Raw genomic sequence first — 23,652 nt, 5'->3', positions numbered from 1 at the left:
GACAATTCTTTGCCCCATTTCAGCAGCTCGGGCAGAAGTATATCTGCAGAACTGAGCTAGGCTAAAGGTTGTTTTCAGGGGGACAACTTGCAGCATTCTCACTGAAATTCAGGCCCAAACATATTTAAAGGAGATCTCTGGCCAAACTGAGAGTGGGGTCTAGTTGTAGACAGAGCCAAACCATAGGACGCATGACTCAAAATAATGATTGACAACGATTTGGGGAAAAAATATTAGGATAAGATTCACAGATTTTTCTTTCTTTTATTTTTTTAGGATGATTTTGAGGGAGTGAGACTCGAGGAGCAGCGAGGTCTTGACTACTCTGATGACATCATCGGGCAGGGCCAGGTTATCTCAGCTGTAGGTGGTGGGAGGGGATGTGGGGTTGGGTGGGCACTGGGGTTGGGGGGCTGGCAAAAGGGGGAGATGCTCTACAGGTATTGTGTTTTTTTTCTCTTTTCTTGCTTGATGAGTAATATACTCATAGCCACTATTAATATCTGTGGTCTATATGACCCTAAATAGAGACCACACACTGCAGGCGGGCTGCGGCTATTGAAGACAGACCTGCATGCAGGAGACTCACATTGAAAGGGCTCAATTGCACCTATTAAATTCACTTGGCTACACAATGTTGGGGGGATGACACAAAATACACGGACAAGTGGGTTGGCAATCTTGACATCAAACATTACTCTACAATTTAGGTGAACATCAGTGGACCATCTAGGAAGACGGGTAATAACTGAATGCCCTCAAAGCAATGAGCAATAATTCACAATTTCTTCAGTTTATGGCAGCACCTTGGATAATCCAGGAGTGATTGAGCAGGTGAATAATAAACTTACTGTCTGGTTGCTCCCCATAATCTTATGTGGGGACTTTAACATAAACATACTTGCCGATAAAACATTTAACTCAGAAACTAACTGGACATATAGTGGTAGGAAACCGAAAGTCTTCTGGGCATTAAGGACAAAAATGCTTAGATCACGCACTCTGCGACCTCTGAAATTGGCGAAATCCCTCTGACCCAGGATTTTACTTTTTTTCCTTTGCACACAGTGAGCACTTTAGACTTGACTTCATACTAGTGTCCCATTCCCTACTCTATGATTGTTGTATCGATAACGCCCCGCGTATAGTGTCCGATTATAACCCCTTAATGGCTGAGATCAAGGGAAGAAGGCCAAAAACTAAGGGTGGTGCAACATGGAGTTTTGAACAAGCCCTGATTGTGAATGAGGAATATTGAGTTATATGAGGAAATGGAGCCCTCAATTTCTTGATGAGAACTTAGGGAGGACAGGAATCGAGGTTGTATGAGATACGTTAAAAGCAGGAATATGGGGGGGGGGGGGAATCCTTAGATTGTCCCTGTCCTCATATAAAAAACAATTATTTCTTAATGATACATCAAGTAGACTGTCAGCTGCAGAAGAGGACCTGATTAGAGTGTTCCAATCGGTGGGGATCCCGCAGCAGCGCAGACAAAAGGGGCTGTGTCTAAATCCGATATTATGGAAATCCTTGTGAAAAATGTTGCAGACAGACTCGCAGTATGGCGAGATAAAGCATATGAGGGCAGTGAGCAGGTAGGGCACCACCTGGCATTTAGAGCTAGACAAGAAGCAACACAGAACATAATACAAGAAATGAAAGACCCAGTGCTATGTGTGGTTACAGATCCAGATGGAATTAGGAACACTTTTAACGCATACTACCAAAAAAACTATATCAGGAGGATTCATCTAGGTAACTGGGAGAAGTCAAGGCATATTTGAGTCCAATCCCCGTGGAGCAATTCTCTTGGGAAAAACGACTACTGTTAGATGAGCGCCGGCAATGGATTGAGATATTATTATCCATTAATAGTTTCCCTAATGGCAAGGCTGCTGGTTTGGATAGCTTCCCTCTGGAATTTTACGAAAAATTCTTGTTGCAGCCTAAAGACTGTATGACCCAGCTATTTATGCATGTATTTAAGGGTGGAAGACCTCCAGACTCTAGGTCACCCGCCAAAATAGTGATTTCCTAAAAAAAACATGCGAGTGTGAGAAAGTGTCATCTTTCTTGCATTGGTATGCCCCCACTTTTTGCTGAATTGCTGATGTGCTTTGACTGAGTGTGCCCTGGGCTTCTGCCAATCAGGTACCCAGGGCTGTGTTCCTTCCCTAAAACTGCATCGAAGCTGAAACTCAATTGGCACCTCTGGCCACATGTCAGCCCCTGGTATGGTACCCTAGGTACCCAGGGCATTGTGACCAGAGAAGACCCCTAAGGGCTGCAGCACTTATTGTGCCACCCTTAGGGGCTCTGCACCCTGACACCCACACACTGCCTTTCCAGGCTGAGTGGCCTGGTGCAGAAGTAAACATAGTCTTGACATGGCACACATCCCTGTGTGCCATGCCCACACACCCACTGCCCTGGCATACATCCGTCACCCATCTAGCTGGTGCCCTATGCCAGTGGTGTGGGCACAGGTGCATGAGCCCTGTGCCCCTACAGGACCCAGGGCCATTCCTGGGCACTGTAAGTGCAGTGATGCCATTAACAGTATATGGTCCAGGGAGATTGTCTTTACGAACTCCACAGCACCATAATGGCTACACTGAAGACTGACAAGTTTGATATCAAACTTTTCTACACATTAAACCCACACTTATGCCAGTGTGGGATTTAATGTAAAATGCACTACAGAGGGCATCTTAGAGATGACCCCTGAAACCTAACCTACAATCCACGTCTGGTCTGAGAGGCTGCCCCACAGCAGACATGTTGCTGGACCCCTGGGTGGAGAGCCCCCGCTCTCCTGGGCCTGCAACAATGCACATCCTGGGCGAGGTGCTAGGCCTCCTCCCCCAGGATGGGCAGAGAGAAGTTTCAAAGGCATACCGCCTTTGTGAGCTTCTCCAGACCACTTGCTGTACTCAGCAACTGGCCCCCACTGGTTCTGACCCCCACTCTGGCGGGAAGACTGGCGGGAAAATCTACGCTAGGAAAGGGGGTGTACCAGCCTGTGCCAACTCCACCCCTCAGGTGGAAGAGGCGAGGTGAAGCAAAACTCCGGGCTCCGGCCATCTTGAAGCCCTACCCAATTAGAGATAGGCTCCTGCCCCACTCCCACCGGAGAGGAGCAGGATAGACAGTGTACTCACCCCAGGACAGGGACCTATTGGTCCCTGCCCTTTCCCTACCTGTAACACCCCTAAATGTAGTATTTAGGGGCACCCTGAACCTTCCTTACTCAGATCCCGATTTTGAAACAAGGAAAAAGGCCAAGAAGAAGAAGACCAGCCCTGCAGCTACTAACAAGATGACAACACCAACTGACTTGGCCCCAGCCGTACAGGCCTGTTGATTCTTGAACCTGCTCCCGGCGTCTCCTGCCGACAGCAACCTCAAGAACCCCGGAGGACCTGCCTGCCTTGACCCTCTTAGAGACTGGGACTCCCACGAGCAGTGGCTCTGCTCAAACAGCAATACCCCTGGTGCCAGCCAGGAACCGCGGATCCAGCCCACTCTGCACCCGCTGAGCCCGGCCTGTGCCCAAGTGGACAAAGACCTTGAGGACGTCCCCCTGGCGATTCTGACCTGGAATCCAGTGCCCAGGGACCCTCCTCAACAACCCAGACGACGCCTGCAGACTCAGAACCAGGGACCCCTCCTACCGCGACCAGCAGAGGGTAAGATTTCCCAATGTGCAAAGACACCCCTGCACCCGGCCTCCTGTGCCCAACTCCGGGTGCCTACCTACCCTCCAAGATCCCAACTTACCCCTCGAAGTGTTGGTCGCTCCAGAAGATCCATCGTCCTCGGGCCTACAGTCTTTGTTACCTTCTCAAGATCTCCATTGAATTACATTGAGTGCCCAACGGCTCAAAAGCACCCTGCACCTAGCCGCCCGAGTGCCCCTGGCCATGCAACTTGTGTCCTATCCTACTTCACCATTTGCCCTGAGCAAGTGACCAGGAGCCCAGCTCCCACAGCCGCGTGGCCTGCTAGCCAGCAGTCACCAACCGAAGGCTCCATGCCTCTCACTGGATAACATTGGGCCTAACTACCTCTGCACCCGGCTGACCCTGTGCCGCTGAGGGTGTACCAACTGTACCTACCTGACCCACGGCAACCCCTGAGTCTAAGTCCAGAACCTTAACTCTGCCAGTCGAGTACTTACATAAAAAACGATAACTCACTTTTCTTCCATAGGCTAACATTGACTGGTTTCACTCAGAAGTTCTTCTAAGTGTGGAGTTTTGGAACTTCAAAATATTCACCTAAAATCAGCCGAACAACGAATTCCAAATAACTCACCTGTTATCAGGTGAACATCACCACCCCCTTTTGTACCACTTTGCTTGCCATAAGTTGGCAGGGTATGCTCAGACGTGAGTCCCTTGCTCACTTTGCCACTGGATTCAAGCAAGCCAGGCTGAAGACGGCTGAAATGCCAGAAACCGGTCCTCAGAAGCTTGTTTCCGGTCCAGGGAAAGCATGGCTTGGCAGTTCGGGTTGGACTGTTCCCATGAGGCACAGGGTCAGACTGATTTGCATATGGCCATGTCAGAACTGGGGTGGCAGAGTGGGCTAAAGAACGGTGATGGATTAAACCCAGATCTGTTGACTGAATGTGAGTGTTTGATTGATTCAGATGCTCCGTCCATCACCACCCCCTTTTGCACCTTTTAGCCTAGCACCAATCCTGAAAAGTAATTCTAACCGTACTTACCTGCAACTTGAATTTTCTTCCATAGGAAACCATTGTCTTTTTTTCTGTGAAATTTCTTCTGTGTCAATTTTTGCATACTACAAATAGTCTTTAAAAATCGTACCGACTACCAAAATGTACTTACTTACCTGTGTTAGATAGTGGTCCCAGTGCTGAACCTAGGAGTCCAGTACTGGATTACAAAAGTAGCGTGAACATACTTTACCTGCAATTTGAATTTTCTTCATAGGAAACCATTGACTGTTTTTCTGTGAAATGTCTTCGAAGTGTTGAATTTTGCAAACTACAAATATTCTTTAAAAATCGTACCATCTACCAAAACGTAATTACTTACCTGTTTTAGAGAGAGGTCCCAGTGCACTGGATTACAATAGTAACGAGAAACTACCTTCCATAGGATAACATTGGCAATTTCATCTGAAAAAGTTTCTAAGTGTCAACTTTTAAAATACAATAATATTCTTTAAAAATCACTACTGTAACCAAAATGATTGGTTCTAAAATAAAACAACTATATCTTTTGACACAAAACCATTTGCCTAGAGTTCAGTTCTTGACTGTGTGAGACCATTTCCTGACTGAGTGTGTACAACACATGCTTTACACTGTCCTCTGATACTGCCTTACTGCTCGATCAAGCTACCACTTTAGAGAGTAAGGTTATATCTAACATTAGCCTTTGCAAACATCTGGGGACTGGGGACTCTATACACACTGTACCTTACTTTGGTCCAGTATATATAGAGCCACTTTCCTAGAGTGAGCCTGGCTCATATCGCCCTATAACACTGATTAAAAGTGATAGTACAATTTACTAAAAAGATCCTTGCCACCAGAATGGCATTAGTTATCCTAAGGTCATCTCCATCAGGCAGCACAGATTTATCCCAGGGCAAGGAACAACAGGCCACACAAGGAGCCTGCCACCAGCATATCCAAAGACCTGATGGCACTAATCCTGCTAGACGCAGAAAAGGCCTTTGACCGGATCTCCTGGTCCTTTGTATGGGAGACCCTATCAAGGGTGGGAATCGGAGATGGGCTACTACAGGCTATCAAAATGTTTTATGTTCACCTTACGGCAATGGTATTTGTTAACGGAACACTTACAGATCCTTTTAAAATAACAAGAGGCACCGACAGGGCTGTCCAAGTTCACAGTTGCTATTTGCATTCTATATTGACCATTTTCTCCGACAACTAGAAAATAATAAGACTATTAGACCTATTGTAACACATAATTAGGAAACAAAAGTCTTGGCATATGCCGATAACATTGCCCTCATGACCTCCGACCCTGATACTGCTATAAATAAATCAAAGAAGAAGCCGAGAGATATGGGACCCTCTTGGGATATACTCTTAATTGTGGCAAAACGCAAATAGTGGGTAACAAGAACTTAATGATCAATGATACTGGGGCCCTCAAAAAAGTGACCAACTTAGGGATTAATATATCAGCAACCATTGATAACATTGCCAAAGATAACATCGATCCCCTACTAGTTAAAGTCAATCAGGACCTGTCGAGACTGCATAATCTCCATCTATCTATCATTGGCAGATGCAACATTATTAAACTGCTATATTTTTTATACTTTCTGCATGGTATTCCACTGGAATTCTCAACTGACTTTTTGAAGAAAATAGAAGATTTCTTTTCCCGATTTGTCTGGGCATACGCCAAGCCAAAAAGGGCCTATGAATTCCGTACTTAACCCAAGGAAAGAGGGGATTGGCCCTACCAAATATAAGACTTCATTACTGGACCACCGTACTATTACACAATCTAGTTCTAATACAAGAGAAGCCAAAAGATAGAGCACTTGAAGACGTACCGACCCCCTAGAACAGGGGTCTCCAAACCGGTCCTGGAGGGCCGGATTCAAGCCAGATTTTTAAAATTACTACATGTATCTCAATGAGGATATCCAAAAAATCTGGCATGAATCCGGCCCTCCAGGACCGGTTTGGAGACCCCTGCCGTAGAACTTATAATGGGGGTGGAAGCTTGGGGCTGGGCCTGGCGGTAACTTAACGATGACTACTTCAAAAAAATCAGCTTCACAACACAACAAGGGGGGGGGGGTTAAAATCTGGAAATCGGTTCGAAGACTGATCGGAATTGGATGGCTCAAATTTTATGCACCACTTTGCAATAACCAAAATCTGCCAGAAATATTTAAAGGCCCCATAACTAAAAGATGAGATTAGGTTGGACTGAGAAAACTTGGAGCTTTTTTCTTTCCACTTGTCCATGTCTCCTTTGAAAACCTTAAAGAATGGTTTGAGATATATCAAAGGGGTTTTCTTAAACAAGATAGGTGGCGGACAAATAGGATTCGCTAACAATGACATATTTGATAAACTGATTGAAAACAAAGATCTGTCTACACGGGTAGTTCATACATTTTTGATCTCTCTAATGAAAGATAACATGGAGGAACCGGCGCTAAAGTGGAAAAAGTATACTATACTCCCCAAAAAAATGCCAAATGGGGGACTGGGAAAGGAACATCATGTCCCAGGTGTGCATTATTTCAGGCAGACCTGATCCTTATCTTTGCTTCCTGCAGCATGCTTAGCAAGTTTAAACTGGAGGTCATCAACTTCCTTAAGGAGGCTCTAGGAGTAGAATGCTCCCTCTCTCTGTCCCTGATAGGGCTTGGGGTAGCACTGGATACACGGAGGAAAATCGGAGAGGAATTAGTATTGATTGAAATGGCGATCCTCCGTTTATGCATAGCATCAACATGGCTAGATCCCAACACCCCCCCACCCCCACCCCCGATTTCAGCAATGGCTTTTTCGCCTGCTTGCAAATTATAATCTGGAAAAGGCTATTTATGCAAGGAGGGAAATACGTTCACATATGAAAGGCTTAAAAATCTGGTCACCATTGACTAGATGGATAGAGGAAAACGGGTAGTTTATAGAGAGGAAACCAGTACGGTGATGATATGACCCATTGTCTTATTGGGGTTCATGTGAAAGTGAAGTTGATGAATAATGCATGAACAACATGACCGACTGGCTCTAACTTTTACAAAAACAGTCGACCCTAGTACTTGAGAGATCAGGGTAAGAATAGACATACACTAGATCAGTGGTTCCCAAACCTTTGACTCCTGAGGACCCCCATTGAGTCCCCACTGGAAACCAGGGACCCCTAAGCAATTTGCATGATTTAAATTTAATTAAAACAGTAATTTGAAAAAAATAAACACGTGTGCACACTAAACAAATACTCGAATTACTGAGGATTTTAGCATTTTATATTGAAAGAATTGCAAAAATCGAAGATTGGTGCTGCATCTCCCTGACTGACTTTTAAATGGTTGGTTTTATTTCGCAGTAGGAGGCGCCTGCTTCTGCCAGGGGTGGACTGGCAACCCAAAGCTGCCCTGGCAGATGTTTTCTGACCAGTACCCATAGGATGCACAGCAAGTGCAGTGAGTGAGCCTGACCACTATAAAGGGGGCTTTGGGAATCTCTCCAACCAAGACAATTTAGGAAACAAGGGTGCATTCTATAACACGTTTATCATTATATATTGATTTGTATTAGCTTGTAAATAATAGTAAATGATGACCTTACTATGCACCAGGATACGACAATCTTTATTGGGGTTCTTCAATGATTCCTTCACTATCACTCTCCAAGAGTGCATCTCATCTCTCAAGAGCCTTCTCTCACATGTATTTCATTTGTTTTATAGCACCTCTCATACCAGTGTAGGATGTCAGAGCACTTTACATCACACACATATAGAGACAATGAATCATATGTGTAAATCAGTGTATATAAAATGTTACGTAAGGCAAAGGATGCTACAGGGTGTAGGTTTCACATATACATACTGGTCGGCACTTTTAAAGTGTGCTTGTTCTGGAGAACCACAAACCCAGGATTCAGAACATAAAGTGGTTAGCATTGACTTTAATAATAAAAATGTATTTCTACTCAAATAAACCTTTTTAGCAGCATCAGGATAATAAAAGTGTGGGAAAAACATAAGTTACTAACTTGTACAGTGCAGTTTGCAAGCAGCTCTTTGATTACAGTTTATAGGTCACGGTTCTAGATTATGATTGTAACATATGAACTGTGCAATTACAAACGAATCTGGGTGAGAAAAGCAGTAACCCACTGAGCTACGCACATAAAATACTGTTTTTTGAGCTGCATTGTACACGTTTTTTGCAGTAGGCATATTAACCCTCTGCGCTACCTTAGATAACTCAAAGCTGCCATTGGACAACACTCTAATCTCTCTCCAGCAGGTACATTAATCACTGGTGTTATCTTGACACTTATTTTTGTTGCCTGGAAAACTGCTAATTATATAAGGAACTTTGCAGAGCTGTTAAAACTGCTGTCTGCGGACCCCCTGGAAATGTGTCACGGACCCATGGGGGTCCGCGGACCACAGTTTGGGAAACACTGCACTAGATAGTTAGTATGTCCTTTGTCCAGCCGGACAGGAATTTATTTGAAAAATGCACACAATTAGAAATTAATCTTAAAGTAATGTCAAGTAGGCACGGCCCGTGACCCACAGTGAACAAGACAAAACAACAGAATTCAGGCAAGAGTGAACAAGGCGGTCTGTATACTTGTAGTCAGTAAACAGTAAACAGACTTGATTGTGTTTTAGAGCTCCACTGTATATTGCATTTATTAAAATTTTAGGTACATATGGTACTAGTGTGTCAACGACGTTTCGATTCCGAAACCTCAGATACATGGCATCATCTGCAGGACAAGTATCTAAATCATGTTTGTCTTGAAAAAATAGGTAACAATTGCCTTTCATACAAGGCGGTTTTTGTCAAGGGACCGTGGATCCAGTCCGGAGAGCGAGTATTTTAGGCAAGGGAGAGCCCGTCAAATGGCGGGTCTGTTAATGGCGATATCCCACGTTGATGCGTTGGTTCCGTACACGCAAAAACGGTCATGCGTCGGGTCCCTACTGCTGTGTGGGGGATGCATTGGTTCTTCTTCACGCGGGGAGGTGATGCGTCGGTTTCTTACTGTGCTTCCATGGCGTTGCGACTAGCAGCGCCGTGATGCAATGAAGATCCGGTGCAATGAGACAAAATGGCATCTTCTTCTTGATGCGACAACGATGCGTGCATGCCCTTCGACCGTGAGGCGACTCAACCATTCTCCGGAGCTGCGACAGGCCCTGCGACGCGCTTCTCCGTTGATGCGACGGCGTCTGCTGTGACGGCGACACTCTTCTCCGGTGATGCGCTTCGGGTGATGTGATGGCTTCCAGCGACATGCAGTCTTTCAGAAGGGCCAGCTCAACAGCAGGCACTTCAATTCCCAGCAAGAGAATGCAGTGGAGCTGGTTGGTGTAGTCTGTTGCCTCTGAGACCTCAGCAGGAGGCAAGCTCTAGCTCAAGCCCTTGGAGATCCTTTACAAGTTGATTTGAAAGTAGCACAAAGTCCTTTCACCTTTCTTTGGCAGTCAGGCAACCACTGCAAGCCAATCCCCCAAACAGCTCTCAGCTTAGGGATAGTCTCCTCCTCAGTTTCTCTGGTTCCTCTCCTCAGCAAAGGTTCTTCTTGTTTCCCGAAAGTGATCTAAAGTTCTTGGGTCTGGGTCCCAATATTTATATTAGCACATCCTTTGTCCTTTGAAGGTAGAGGGCCAGGAACTCAGTCCAAACCCGTTCTGTGCAGTCCTTGGAGCACTTTGTTGACAAGACTCCTTTCCTTTGACAGTGTGGACCAGAGACATCAGACGCACCACAGGAGGTGGAGTCAGCATTGTGAAAGGCAGGCACAACCCTATTCAGGTCCTAGGTGCTCCCCCCCCACCACACTACATGCAGATGGGTCTATTCAGCCCTGTGCTGACTCACCCGGACTCCTGGAATCCTCCAGCTCCTGTCACTCAAACTGTAGACAAGGAATACGCAACCTAGCAGAGGCAGACTTGGATAGTTAGGCAAGAAAATATCTACTTTCTAAAAGTTGCATTTTCAAACACAATGTTAAAACCAACTTCACTAAAAGATGCATTTTATCATTCTGAGTTCAGGCATATTAAACTCGAATTTCTACCTAGTTCCCTGAGTCAGTTAGGATTATAAGATGGTATAATCAAACTGCCCATCTTGGCCTATGGGGAACAGGTAGCCTTGCAATAGTGAAAAACGAAAATGGCTGTTATTCACTATTAGGACATGCCACACACACCAGGGCATGTCCTAACTTTTACCTACAATGCACCCTGCCCTTGGGTCTACCTTAAGGGTGACTAGTATGCAGAAAAGGGAAGGTTTATGGACTGGCAAGTGGGTGCACTTGCCCAGTCAACATGGCAGTACCAGAACAGGCTCGGCAATGGCAGACCTGAGAAACACTTTACAGGCTGCTTCTGTGGGTGGCACAACAGTGCTGCAAGCCCACCAGCAGCATTTGATTTACCAGCCCTGGGCACCTGCATTGCACTTTACTAGGGTCTGACAGTAAATCAAAAAGCCACTCATGGAGTCACTAATCCACACATCAATTTACAATAGGGAGAGCATGTGCAATTTAGCACTGATCAGCAGTGGTAAAGTGCCCAGAGTCATAAAACCAACAAAAACAGGTCAGACAAAATACAGGAGGAAGGCAAAAAGTTCCGGGATGACCCTGCAAAAAGTGCCAAGTTCAACACATTCCCTTAACACATCCACCATCAAAATTAATTTACTCCTTTCCATGACATAGTGACTCTTCAACCACTTCCAGGTGGGACTGGGTTTAAAAGTTGTTTGTGAATACCTTCAAACTGTTGGGTTTGCACAATATTACACAACTCCAGAGGATAATGTACTTGTTTTATGAGTCAGGGTTACCTAAAGTAAATTCCTGTCATAGGTAAATCAAATTATCATCAGGTGTAAATTTAAAAGGACTTCATGAATTGTGACTCTAGTATTTTGGATTTGGACTGTGCTAGGATGTGCCAGCGAAAAGTACTTAAGCAGGAACTTGAGGTTAACAATATTACAGCTACATAAAAACATATTTTAGGGAAACGTGGTCAAGCAGACTATCATGTTAGTTATTAGACCTATGCAACTGATCTGCATTTTCAGACTGGACCTAAAAACAGCATCAGTGCTTGAATTGGGCTTGTTGCCGCTAAATAAAAATAAATGAGGATTTACTACTTTAATAATCTTGACCAATTCATATTCTGTGTGCCAGAAACCTAAGTACCTGACTCTTAAATAATAAGTTCTATTATTGACATTCATTAGGATTACATTTGTCTACCTCAAGAGGACATAAGGAGAGATCCAGGTCTGAATTCATAGAATGTTACTGGTAGATATATTCTGCAATTGTTAAACCTATGACCATATGTAACCGATTACTTAGATGCCATTTTTAATGTAAAGTTTCTAATAGTGTGTATGAATCTTGGTAAAACAATTAATTAGATGCTTAAATATTATATGTTTGTTACAATGGTATAGCTTTCAATTTGCCTTGCAATTAGCTCAACAACATCGATATGTTTGTGTTTATTTGTTTGCATTGAAGATACAGTGAACCACTAATAAGGATTTATTTACTTTTCCTCTTATTTCACAGATGAAAAATACAAGAATTGAAATGCTAGAAGAGGAACTAAGACTTGCCAGAGATGCAAACTCTGACAATAATTCCAAGAACAAATACCTGGATCAGAATCTGATAAAGGTCCAGCAGGAATGTTCAGAGTACAAATCAAAACTTCTTCTTCTAGAGGAAATGAAAAGGAAGGTTGAAATGGATGGTAGTATGTCTAAGGCAAATCTGGAGAAATGTTACAGCCAAATAAAGGAGTTCAGCGAAAAGATTGCAAGACTGACGTTTGAAATTGAAGAGGAAAAGAGACGAAGGAAGACAGCAGAAGACAGACTTGATCAGCACAAGAATGAATTTGAGCAGGTACAGCAAAAAAAGCAAAATGAATTGGAAAGCATCAACTGGCAAAAATTAGAGTCTCAGAAGACAGTCAAAGAAAAGGAGTATGAAATAGAGAAGTTGAGGGTTCTTCTGCAGGATGAAGGAGCACGTAAACGGGATTATGAAAATGAGTTGGCTAAGGTAAGAAGGGAATATGAGGATCAACTAATCAATCTGAAGAGCAAGTATGAAAGCGAAATCAATATCACGAAAACAACAATACAGACGATATCCATTGAGAAGCATGATGAATGCAGTGAACTCAAATCACAGCTTGAAAACCTTGCAAGTCGAAACAAGAGCCTAACAGAGGAAATAAAGAGGCTGAACGAGGCCATAGCTCAAACAAATGATCAGAAAAGAAGAGCAGAAGAAGCTGCCTTGCAACAGCGAGCCTCTAGCTCAGACATTACTCAAAGAAAACAGCAGTTGGAGTTGGAGTACCAGAAGATTGTTCAGCTTCGCTTAGAAGATACTTCAAATTACAAACAATCATTGGATGATGCTGCAAAGACCATTCGGGATAGAAACAAGGAAATTGAGAAACTTAAGATTCAGCTACAGGAAGAGGCTGCACGCTACAGGCAATGTGAAAATGACCTGGCTAAGGTAAGGAGCACTTATGATGAGCAAATTATAAGCCTAAAAAACAAATATGAGACTGAAATCACCGTTACAAAGACAACAATCCAAGAGGTGTCTAAGCAAAACCAAAATGATGCATCTAGTTACAGAGCAGAAATTGACAGTTTAATTAGAGAAAAGAAGGCAATGAAAGAGGAAATTAGCAGGCTTAACAGCACACTGACTGAGACCACAGAGCGTCTGAGAATAAGTGAAGAAAATATTCGCCACCATAAAACATCAGGTTCTGAGATTTCCCAAAAAAAACAAAAACTAGAGACCGAACTGCAGCAGATCCACAAACTCCGTTCAGAAGAAGAGTTGAGGTACAAGAAGTCACTTGACGATGCTGCAAAGACCATTCAGGACAGGAATATGGAAATTGATCGACTGAAAAAGTTGGTAGAAGTTGAAAGTAGGGAGAGGAAATCACTGGAGGAAGAGTTTGCTAGATTGCAGAGGAGCAACTTTGATCTGCAGAAGGAGAATATTAGCACCCTAGAGGCAATCAGCACTTTAAAAATTAACCATGAGAAACAGATCCTCCAACTGCAGAGTGAGCATGAAAGGACATCGCAGGAGAAACATGGGAGAGACCAAGACATTTCTAAACTCCAGAGCAGTCTTAGAGAGCTGCAGCTCCAGAAGCACAAGTTGGAGGAGGAAAATGGCATGCACAAAAAGAATCTGCTGGAGGAGTCTGCAAAGCGAAGGATGCTGGAGGAAGAGATGCAAAGCCTGACAAGATCCTACAAAGAACAAATGAATAATGTCACACATCTCACCCAGCAGATGGAGCAAATGTCCATTTTAAAGAAAAGGAGTGAAGATGACCTTAGGCAGCACAGAGATTCTTTAGACAGCCAACTTAGGGAGAACCAACATGTAATTGACGAATTGAATAGGCTCAAAGCAGAGGTGGATGCCTTGCGACGTCAGCTGCTTCAGGAGCAGGAGAGCTTAAAGCAGGCCCACCTTAGAAATGAGCATCTTCAAAAGGCTATCGAAGAACGCAATAAGAGCCTGAATGAGTGTAAAATAGAAATAGAGAGGCTACAGTCTCTCACGCAGAACCTCACCAAGGAGCACTTGAGATTAGAGGAGGAGCTCCGAAATGTGAAGCTGGAATACGAGGACATAAGAAAGAGCAAAGACGAAGTAGATGGTGAAAAAAATGCCACTATTACTGAGCTAAGAAATCAACTGCAAACAAGCAACGCACGAAGCCTAGAACTACAGGGGCTGATTAATGAGTTACAGAAAGAAAGGGGAAATTTGAGACAGGAAATTGAAAAGTTCCAAAGGCAGGCACTAGAGGTATTCAAAAATGTTTCCTCCTGACTTTTGTGTCTGTCAAGTGACCGAGTAAATCAAATGACTGGCTTTCCACGCTAATTTAGTTAAGTGTATCTGAATCATATTTATTCTGCCACAACTGTGTTGCTTGTTTTATCATCTTCTCACAAATGTCTATAAATGTGGTTCTGTTTTTGATTGTGAAATCTCCAGGGTTTTGCTCAACTGAACAAATATTGAGGACCTCAGAATCGCTATTGGTTGTGTATACAATTGGTCGCAGAAAATCTATCCTCTCTCCAGTTTTAAATATCAAATAATAGATTACCATCAAGAGTTAAAGTTTGTTTAATTTAGGGAGAAAGGTTCATTCGTCAGGAAAGTTTATTAACTTGTACCCTGTTGAAAAAATACTACAACACTATAACATTCACTTTAATTATAAAATGCACTGGCTTGCATACAAAATAAGATAGACTCTCTCTTTTGCAATAAATGCTTTTCTACAAATTGTCTTCAAACAGTCCATGTTTGAAGTCACAAAACTGCGGGATGGTTGCTAATAATGGTTTCAGTGCATGCATAACGGTATGGTTAACCCATATGTTATGTTTATATACATATGCACAAGGGTATTTTTAAAATGCATGTTTATGCCATATCAGTAATTATACATGTAACCAAATGAATGTTATTGTGGAAAGGTCTAGAATTAACCATAACTTTATTTTATTATTTGGATATACTTGGCATGTAAACTTTATCCAGAAATAGACCACAACATATGCAATTGCTTTCAATCTTGTGTTTCCCCAACAAACCTTTATCAGTGCCAGCTACTTATCTTAATTATCTTAAGGATATCAACTGGTGCCTATCATCAATTCCTGGAAATTCATCAGGTATCTCTACATACCTTTGATGTTAAATTATTGAGTGCTAATTTCTTTGTGAACCAACAAATGCCTTTAAGATCCTTGACAAAATCTGGGAACACTCATAGCGCCATGAAACCGCCAGGTGTACGTGCGCTCTACAAATATTTTAAACTCAAACACCTAATCAGCTAAAAAAAAATGTACAAAGTAAATTCTCCATAAGAGGTCTAGTAAAGTTGTCTGTGTAGGACTTTGAAATACATGCATTTTACTGGATGTGTGTCATTATTTCAGCTACCATTACTTCTTCTACTATTAGTTCATCTCCATATCTGCAACTGACCATATCCTCAACCCCATGCCTAACATTTAAAAACCCACTTTTTCGAGCTGCTGTTATGTCAACATGCTATCAATGAGCAAAACTTGGCGCCTATGCAAATGCTTTTCTAAACTATCGCCCTATATCCTTGCTGCCATACTCAGGGAAAGTGTTGGAAGAATTTGTAAATGAACAACTGGTAAACTACCTGGAGACGAACAACTTACTCGATCCCTCACAGTCAGGTTTCCGTGCTGCCCACAGCAATGAAACAGCACTGATCGAAGTTGTCGACAACATTAGGCTTGCTCTGGATAAACGTAAATCCTCTATTCTTGTCCTTTTAGATTTGTCGGCTGCCTTTGACACCATCTCCCACCAGATCTTGATCAGAAGACTGTGGGAGTGTGGTGTCAGAGGGCAGGTTTTAAAATGGTTTGTCAGCTACTTGACTAACCGAACAACCACATTACAAGTAGACAATACTCTGGCCAGCACTCGGCCCGTCACAAGAGGTGTGCCTCAGAGCTCCATTTTGAGCCCCTCACGTTTTAATGTTTATATGGCCCCCCTGGCCAACGTGATCAGGGCATGCGGGTTTGACGTGTTATCCTACGCGGATGATACGCAAATACTGGTCACACTTGGCCCTGACGTAAACAATACCAAAAGGCGTTTTAAAATGTGCATGGTAGAGGTAAAAAACTGGATGGGCCACAACCATCTCCAGTTGAATGGCACCAAATCCGAAGTCATGCTATTTGGGCGAGCAAATGAACACTCGACCCAAGATTGGTGGCCTTCGGAATTAGGGGAGTGTCCCGTTCCAAAGGAATCAGTCCGCAATTTAGGGTTCCGCATGGAAAACAAGTTGTCCATGAGGGACCAAGTAAATCATACGGTGGGCACCTGTTTCGGAATTATGCGAAGTCTACGCAAGGTCTTTAAATGGATACCAACCGAAGCACGCAGAATTCTGGTCCAGGGCCTCATCGTAAATAGGCTTGACTATGACAATTCACTTCTCCTCGCTATAAACAAGTGCCACACCAGGAAACTGCAGGTCGTACAAAACACGGCCGCCCGTCTGATTCTAGGCCTACCCAGACGATCCCCCTCATTGCCATGCCTGAGAATCCTACATTGGCTCCCTGTTAACAAAAGAACTATCTTCAAGACCATGTGTTTGGTTCATAAACACATGTACGGTCGAGGACCAAAATACTGGACTCAGAAATTGACATGGTATTTGCCTGGTCGACAGCTGAGATCAAGCACTAAATCACAGCTCACGCCGCTCAGAGTTCAAACGGCCAGAAATGGTGGTTGTGCCTTCTCTTTCAGGGCACCATCCCTATGGAATGAACTTACCTTAAGCCTACATACAACAACAGAACATATGACCTTCCGCAAAAAATTGAAAACCTGGCTCTTCTGCTAGTTCCATCCTCTGGCTCATTCTCCCACCCCAGGATCGTCCGCATGCGCCATGAGACTCCCTTGGGATGTGATATGTTGCGCAATACAAGTATCCAGACTAGACTAGACTAGACTAGACTAGTGCTTATATCAAGATACACTTTACTTGACTTCATGACTTGCACATTAATCCAAAAACTAAATGTAAGTGTGCATTGACCCCTGAACGTAATCTTAGCCATAACTGTAGTCCCACTAAATACTACATATTTAAATGTATGACCTTCAATCACATTATATAAAATTGAATACAAAATATCAATCCAATGATGTTAAGTTAAAGTTAATATTAAGTTAAAATGCTCACATAACTAGAGCAGAGGTTTGCTAAACTTTTAGAACCACATCCTGCTTTTTAGAGCACCAAACTTCCGCAATCCACCTAGCTTTAGTGGACATGAGGTGGGCGATTTTTAATGTAACTAAAGTATCCTGTAGTAGCTCACTGTCATTAACAGAGCACATTTTCTATTGAAATGGCAGCTAAATCTGCACAGACACAGTTTTTCTGATAAAACTATATTGCACACAAATGATAAGTGGAAATCATGTTTCAGTGAATATTTATCATTTGTGCACCACCATGTAGTTTCTTTATTCGGTTTGATCCTGTTGAAATCTTTGTCTCCATCACACTTCAGAATTGCTGAAAAATGGGCCTTATTTTTGCTTTCCTAACTGCTGAATGTGTACAGTTAATTTGCAGTTATTTACATGTTGTTGTGTGGTACAAAAACTGACATCCTTCAGCCTTTCTTTTAAAACACCTGTACGCCAGCAAGATTGTCACATAATTCACTTTACTTTTCTTTCTCTGGCTGCTAAGTGAGAGGAGTTTGTAAACACCGATCCCCATGGGAAAAAGCAGGAACTTTCTCAGAAGACATAGCCTTATATTTGACCTCTGTCCTTGAAGCACATCAAATGTGACCAGATAAATACAGAATTTAAAGGCATTTTTTTATTGCTTGAACTTTTACGACTCAACAAAATTGTGCGCATGACCCACCAGTGGGTCAGTAAACAGTTTGGAAAACACCGAGCTAGAGTAATCTAGTAATTATTAACGTTCTCCAAACCAATCTCCTATAAATGACTTACAGAGTTACACTCTTTTTAATACATTTCTCAACTGTGATCCCTTTAATTTGTTTTTATTTTAAAGTTCACTTTTAAACTGTCTATGTACTTTCCTCAAAGTCAGATGCAATGGGTAATGTAATGGTTGGTGGAACTAATGGAGTTAAAGTAATAAAGGATGCACCAAACCAGTAACTTCATCTGTCTGCTGTCTTGCAAATCTAGATGCAAAATAATTCCTACCATCAGTGTAGCATAAACTAATCTCATTACATAAATCAGCAAAAATAAACCAAGATTATAAATAATACCTCGTAGGTGTTCCATAAATAGAAAGGGACAGTTTTTCAAATGTATGCCTTTTTCAGGGATTAGAGCAACCCCCCACTATATTTTAAATTAAATAACATAGTCAATTCATGGTGTTAAGGGCTCTCATTTACATTTATTGATGGGGTCCATGTTAGCTTTTAACCTATCAATAAACCCAGAAAATGATGTTATCGGACAACAGCCAAACCCTGGCAAACTGTAGTCTGTTTTGTGCTACTACTGCACCCAGAAAAAATGGATTCTACTACAATGTAACATACATGCATGCATAAATATGATATTGCAGTGTCTACTAGTACATATATTTATTCCAGACATAATAAAGTGCTTAAGCGTGCCAAGTTGTTTAACTCACAGTGTTACTATTTTCCTATAAAGCTATGTATATAACTATAAAACCAAGTATTGTATTTTTTTTCCACTTTGATCATAAGCTGCTTTTGAAAATGACTGTTTAATAAGTTCTTACCTTTTGGGATTTTTTCTCTTCTTGTGATTTATTCCTTTTTAATTGTTTTTCCTTCCTCCTAATCAGGCATTCCTTTTAACCACCTGTATTGGTTTGCTATGTGTGCCTTTAATCATGTATAACATATGCTAACTGAATTAAAATTCTGACACATATTATAAACTGCATTAGGTGTGAGACCCATTATTAACCAAAGTTCCTTCTAATCCTTCTTTCAAATAACAAATATATTAATTTCTTTCTTTTCAAAGGTACGTTTCTTCCCCCTCTACTTTTTATTAATTTTTTCAAACCTTTGTTAGAGGTCAATACTTTAGGAAAGTCAATAGGCCAATAAGTTGAAAATCAGTGGTCTAAAAAAGTAAATTTATTGGATGTATGAATGTTTTAAGATTATGTAAATAATCTGAAAGATTCCAATGACAAAATATTATTCTCTCATTGTTTTCCCATCCAGGCAACAAATAAGATTAAGGAGTCCAAAAGCCAAATTACAGAAATTACACAAGAAAGAGAGAGCCTGTTGATGAAAATCAAACTCTTGGACCAAGACAAAGCACGACTACAAAGGTTAGAAGAGGAGTTAAGCCGAGCTAAAGCAACACTAGAGTCTGAGACTCGAATAAAGCAACGGTTAGAAGATGAGAAACAGCAAATCCGCAATGACTTAAACCAGTGGAAGAGCCAGTACAGCCGTAAAGAGGAGGATATTCGAAGGATTGAATCAGAAAAAGAAAAAGCAGAGAGAGAAAAAATGACTCTGAAAAGTGAAATTGAAAGACTGCAGGCAGAGATCAGGTCAATTGAGGAGAGATGCCGGCGCAAGGTTGATGAGACCAACCGAGCCAGTCAGTCTGAGCTTGAAGCTCAGCGTTTAGCTCTTCAGAGGGAGTTAGAAAATCTTAAGAAACGATCTATTGGCTCCAGTATACATACGCAAACTGAAGAAGAACTATCAGTAGATCCCTCAAAATTTGTTTTTGATGGTTTGCGGAAAAAGGTTACAGCCCGGCAGCTTCTTGAATGTCAGATCATAGACAAAACAACATATGAGAAGTTGCTTAAGGGGCAAAAGTCTATAACAGAAGTTGCTGCAGACATTGAACCATATCTTAGAGGGGCTGGGGCAATTGCCGGTGTATCTCCAACACCAAAGGAGAAATATGCATTTGTAGAGGCAAAGCGGAAGAAGTTAATTGATCCTGAAGCAGTTGTTAAGCTTTTGGAAGCTCAGGCTGCCACAGGTGGCGTTATTGACCCATACAAAAATGAAAGGTTGACAGTGGACAATGCTATTGCCAGAGACCTAGTTGATTTTCCAGACCGAGAGCTAATTTATGCAGCAGAAAAGGCTGTCACTGGTTTTAAGGACCCATACTCTGGGAAGACTGTAGCCCTTGGAGAAGCAATAAAGAAAAACCTAATTGATAGACAAACTGGGATGCGCCTGCTTGAAGCTCAGTTAGCCGCCGGAGGCATTGTGGACCCAGTAAATAGTGTTTACTTACCTAAAGAGGTTGCCTTGTCCCGAGGGCTGATTGATCGAGACCTGTATACCAGTTTGAATGAATCAAAGGGCTACATTGATCCGCTCACAAAAAAAGAAGCCAGCTATGCACAACTAAAAAATAAATGCAGAATAGAACCACACACAGGTTTGCTCCTCTTGCCAGTAATAAAGAGAAGCATGTCCTTTCAAGGTATAAGGCAGCCAGTTACTGCAAATGAGTTGGTAGATTCAGGTGTTCTGCGTGCAACAACACTTGAACAACTTGAACAAGGTCAAATTACTTTTGAAGAAGTCAATGAAAGTATTAAAGAATATCTTCAGGGATCTAGCTGCATTGCTGGCGTATACAATGAGGCCACAAAAGAAATAATTGGCATCTATGCAGCAATGAAGAAAGGCTTGCTGCGACCAGGTACCACTCTTGAGCTTCTTGAAGCCCAAGCAGCCACTGGTTTCATAGTGGATCCTGTCAATAATCTGAGGTTGCCAGTTGAAGAAGCATATAAAAGGGGACTAATTGGAATAGAGTTTAAGGAGAAACTTACTTCTGCTGAAAGGGCTGTTACAGGGTACAAAGACCCAGAGACAGGAAATATCATCTCTTTGTTCCAGGCGATGAACAAAGAACTCATTGAAAAAGGCCATGGGATTCGTTTACTGGAGGCCCAGATTGCAACTGGTGGAATAATTGATCCCAAAGCCAGCCATCGTTTACCAGTAGATTCTGCGTACAAACGTGGCTATTTCAATGAAGAGATGAATGAGATTCTTTCCGATCCAAGTGATGACACCAAAGGATTCTTTGATCCTAACACAGAAGAAAATTTAACTTATTTGCAACTGAAGGACCGGTGCATCGTGGACAGCAAGACTAATCTCTGCCTGCTGCCCCTGAGAGAGAAGAAAAAAGCTGTGCAAACATCCCAAAAGAATACACTAAGAAAACGGAGAGTTGTTATAGTTGATCCAGACACAAACAAGGAAATGACTGTGCAGGAAGCATATAACAAACGTCTTATTGATTATGAAACATTTATTGAACTCTCAGAACAGGAGTGTGAATGGGAAGAAATAACTATATCTGGATCTGATGGCAGCACACGAGTCGTTCTGGTGGACAGGAAAACGGGCAACCAGTATGACATCCAAGAATCAATAGAAAGAGGTGTGATTGATAAAACAGAATTTGAGAAGTATCGCTCTGGAACTTTGAGCCTCACTCAGTTTGCAGATTTAATCTGCCAGAAGAATGGCTCTGATGATGTGTTAAGTGCCACCAGGCTTGATTCAGTGAGCAAAACACCGTCTTCACCAGGATTTAGAAGTAGCTCAATTACCAAAAGTGGTTCTTTCTCAGATCTTCTGGAAGATATGAGTCCAATTGCTGCCATATTTGATTCTGAAAATGTAGAAAAGATTTCAATTTCAGAAGGCATCCAACGCGGCATTGTTGACACAATTACTGGGCAACGCTTACTGGAAGCCCAAGCTTGCACAGGAGGCATAATAAATGTTTCCACTGGTCAAAAGCTTTCACTTCAGGATGCTGTTTTGCAGGGTATGATTGATCAAGAGATGGCAACAAGGTTGAAACAGGCTCAGAAAGCCTATGTTGGGTTTGAAGGTGTGAGAGGAAAGAATAAATTATCAGCAGCAGAAGCCATGAAGGTGAACTGGCTGCCATATGAAGCTGGCCAACGCTTTCTTGAATTCCAGTACATCACTGGAGGCCTCATTGATCCAGAAGCGCAGGGGCGGATATCTACAGAGGAGGCTATTAGAAAAGGGATGATAGATGGGCGAGCTGCACAGAAATTACGAGATGTCAACAACTATCCAAAAGTCTTGACCTGCCCAAAAACCAAATTAAAGATCTCCTACAAAGAAGCTATAGACCGATCGATGGTAGAAGATAAGACTGGATTACGAATGATTGAAGCATGCTCAATGTCATCTAAAGGCATCAGTAGTCCATACAATGTGTCTTCTGCTCCAGGCTCCCGGTCAGGTTCCCGTCCAGGCTCCCGTAGTGGATCCCGGAGAGGTAGTTTTGACGCAACAGCTGCATCATCCGCATCCAATACCTACAATTATTCTTATCAAAGTGTCAGCAGCAGTTCAGCTGGGGTCTAGATAGATAGTTGTTGGATAATCAAAATTATTCAGGTGTTTGTTAAAACAAAGTTTCTGGTAGAAACAACATACTTTCACTGTACAGCAGATTTTGAAAAAATAAGCCATAAACTGCACAATGTAAAAGGCTTTTAAGCTTGTCTGTTTTATTGTTCATCAAGAAGAACATGAAAATGCTTTTTGCCTAGCAACATTGCAAATGCATTTGGATACTGAAAAATAATACATTCCTGACTTGTGCATTTTTTTATGTTCTTAACAATGTTTAGATATTTTTATTGCATCTTTTATTAAACTATATATCTTTATCTTAAAAGTACACATTTGTACCTGAAAACAGTAATGGTATATTATGGAATGCCTGTATTATCTTGCTTTCTGATGCATGGCTTCACCAGGCAGTTTTAGTTTCAAATTATAAACATATCCCACATACTTTACCAGACCTCTTGGAATCTTGTCTCATGTACAATTAGACCTCTGCTGGTCAGGTTGTTTTTAGCATTAGCTTTTCTGGTGGAATCGTGACCAATGTAATTTTGCTTCTTCAGTTTCTTGTACTGTATATGAAATGGTTTCTGAAAATAAGCAATAAATCTTTAAACTAGTAGAACCGAGTTTCTTTGTGATTCTAGTAGACTATAACATATCTAGTCTGGTTTGGTGTTTAGGAACAACAAATATATCTTTGTGCAGAAAACGGAAACTGAGCAATTGATGAAGTTGTACCTAAGCAAATCTTTACTACAAATTATTTGTGGTTTTACAGTTAATACCTTCCTTTTACCAAAATGTAGGTTAGAATCATTAGAACTCTATTCTTGAAAATAGTAT

The 23,652-nt window shown here is 42.1% G+C and overlaps 1 protein-coding gene across 2 annotated transcripts in view; it reads left to right on the top strand.

Annotated features, from left to right (window-relative positions):
* Positions 1–23,431, top strand: part of DSP (desmoplakin) — a 229,494-nt gene extending 206,063 nt beyond the window's left edge. The window contains exons 23-24 of one of the 2 annotated variants that reach the window (XM_086965017.1): positions 12,338–13,303; positions 19,633–23,431. In XM_086965017.1, coding sequence (XP_086821143.1) covers positions 12,338–13,303; positions 19,633–22,818 — 4,152 coding nt within the window. In that variant the 3' untranslated portion in view covers positions 22,819–23,431. Of the gene's footprint in view, positions 1–12,337; positions 14,636–19,632 lie in introns of both variants that reach the window. The other variant, XM_086965016.1, reaches the window with a different exon arrangement.
* Positions 23,432–23,652: the final 221 nt, after the last annotated feature.

The sequence above is a fragment of the Lissotriton vulgaris genome, chromosome 4_1 (assembly GCF_964263255.1).
Source record: "Lissotriton vulgaris chromosome 4_1, aLisVul1.2, whole genome shotgun sequence".
Lineage (NCBI taxonomy): Eukaryota > Metazoa > Chordata > Amphibia > Caudata > Salamandridae > Lissotriton > Lissotriton vulgaris.
This window is presented reverse-complemented; position numbering and strand designations above follow the sequence as displayed.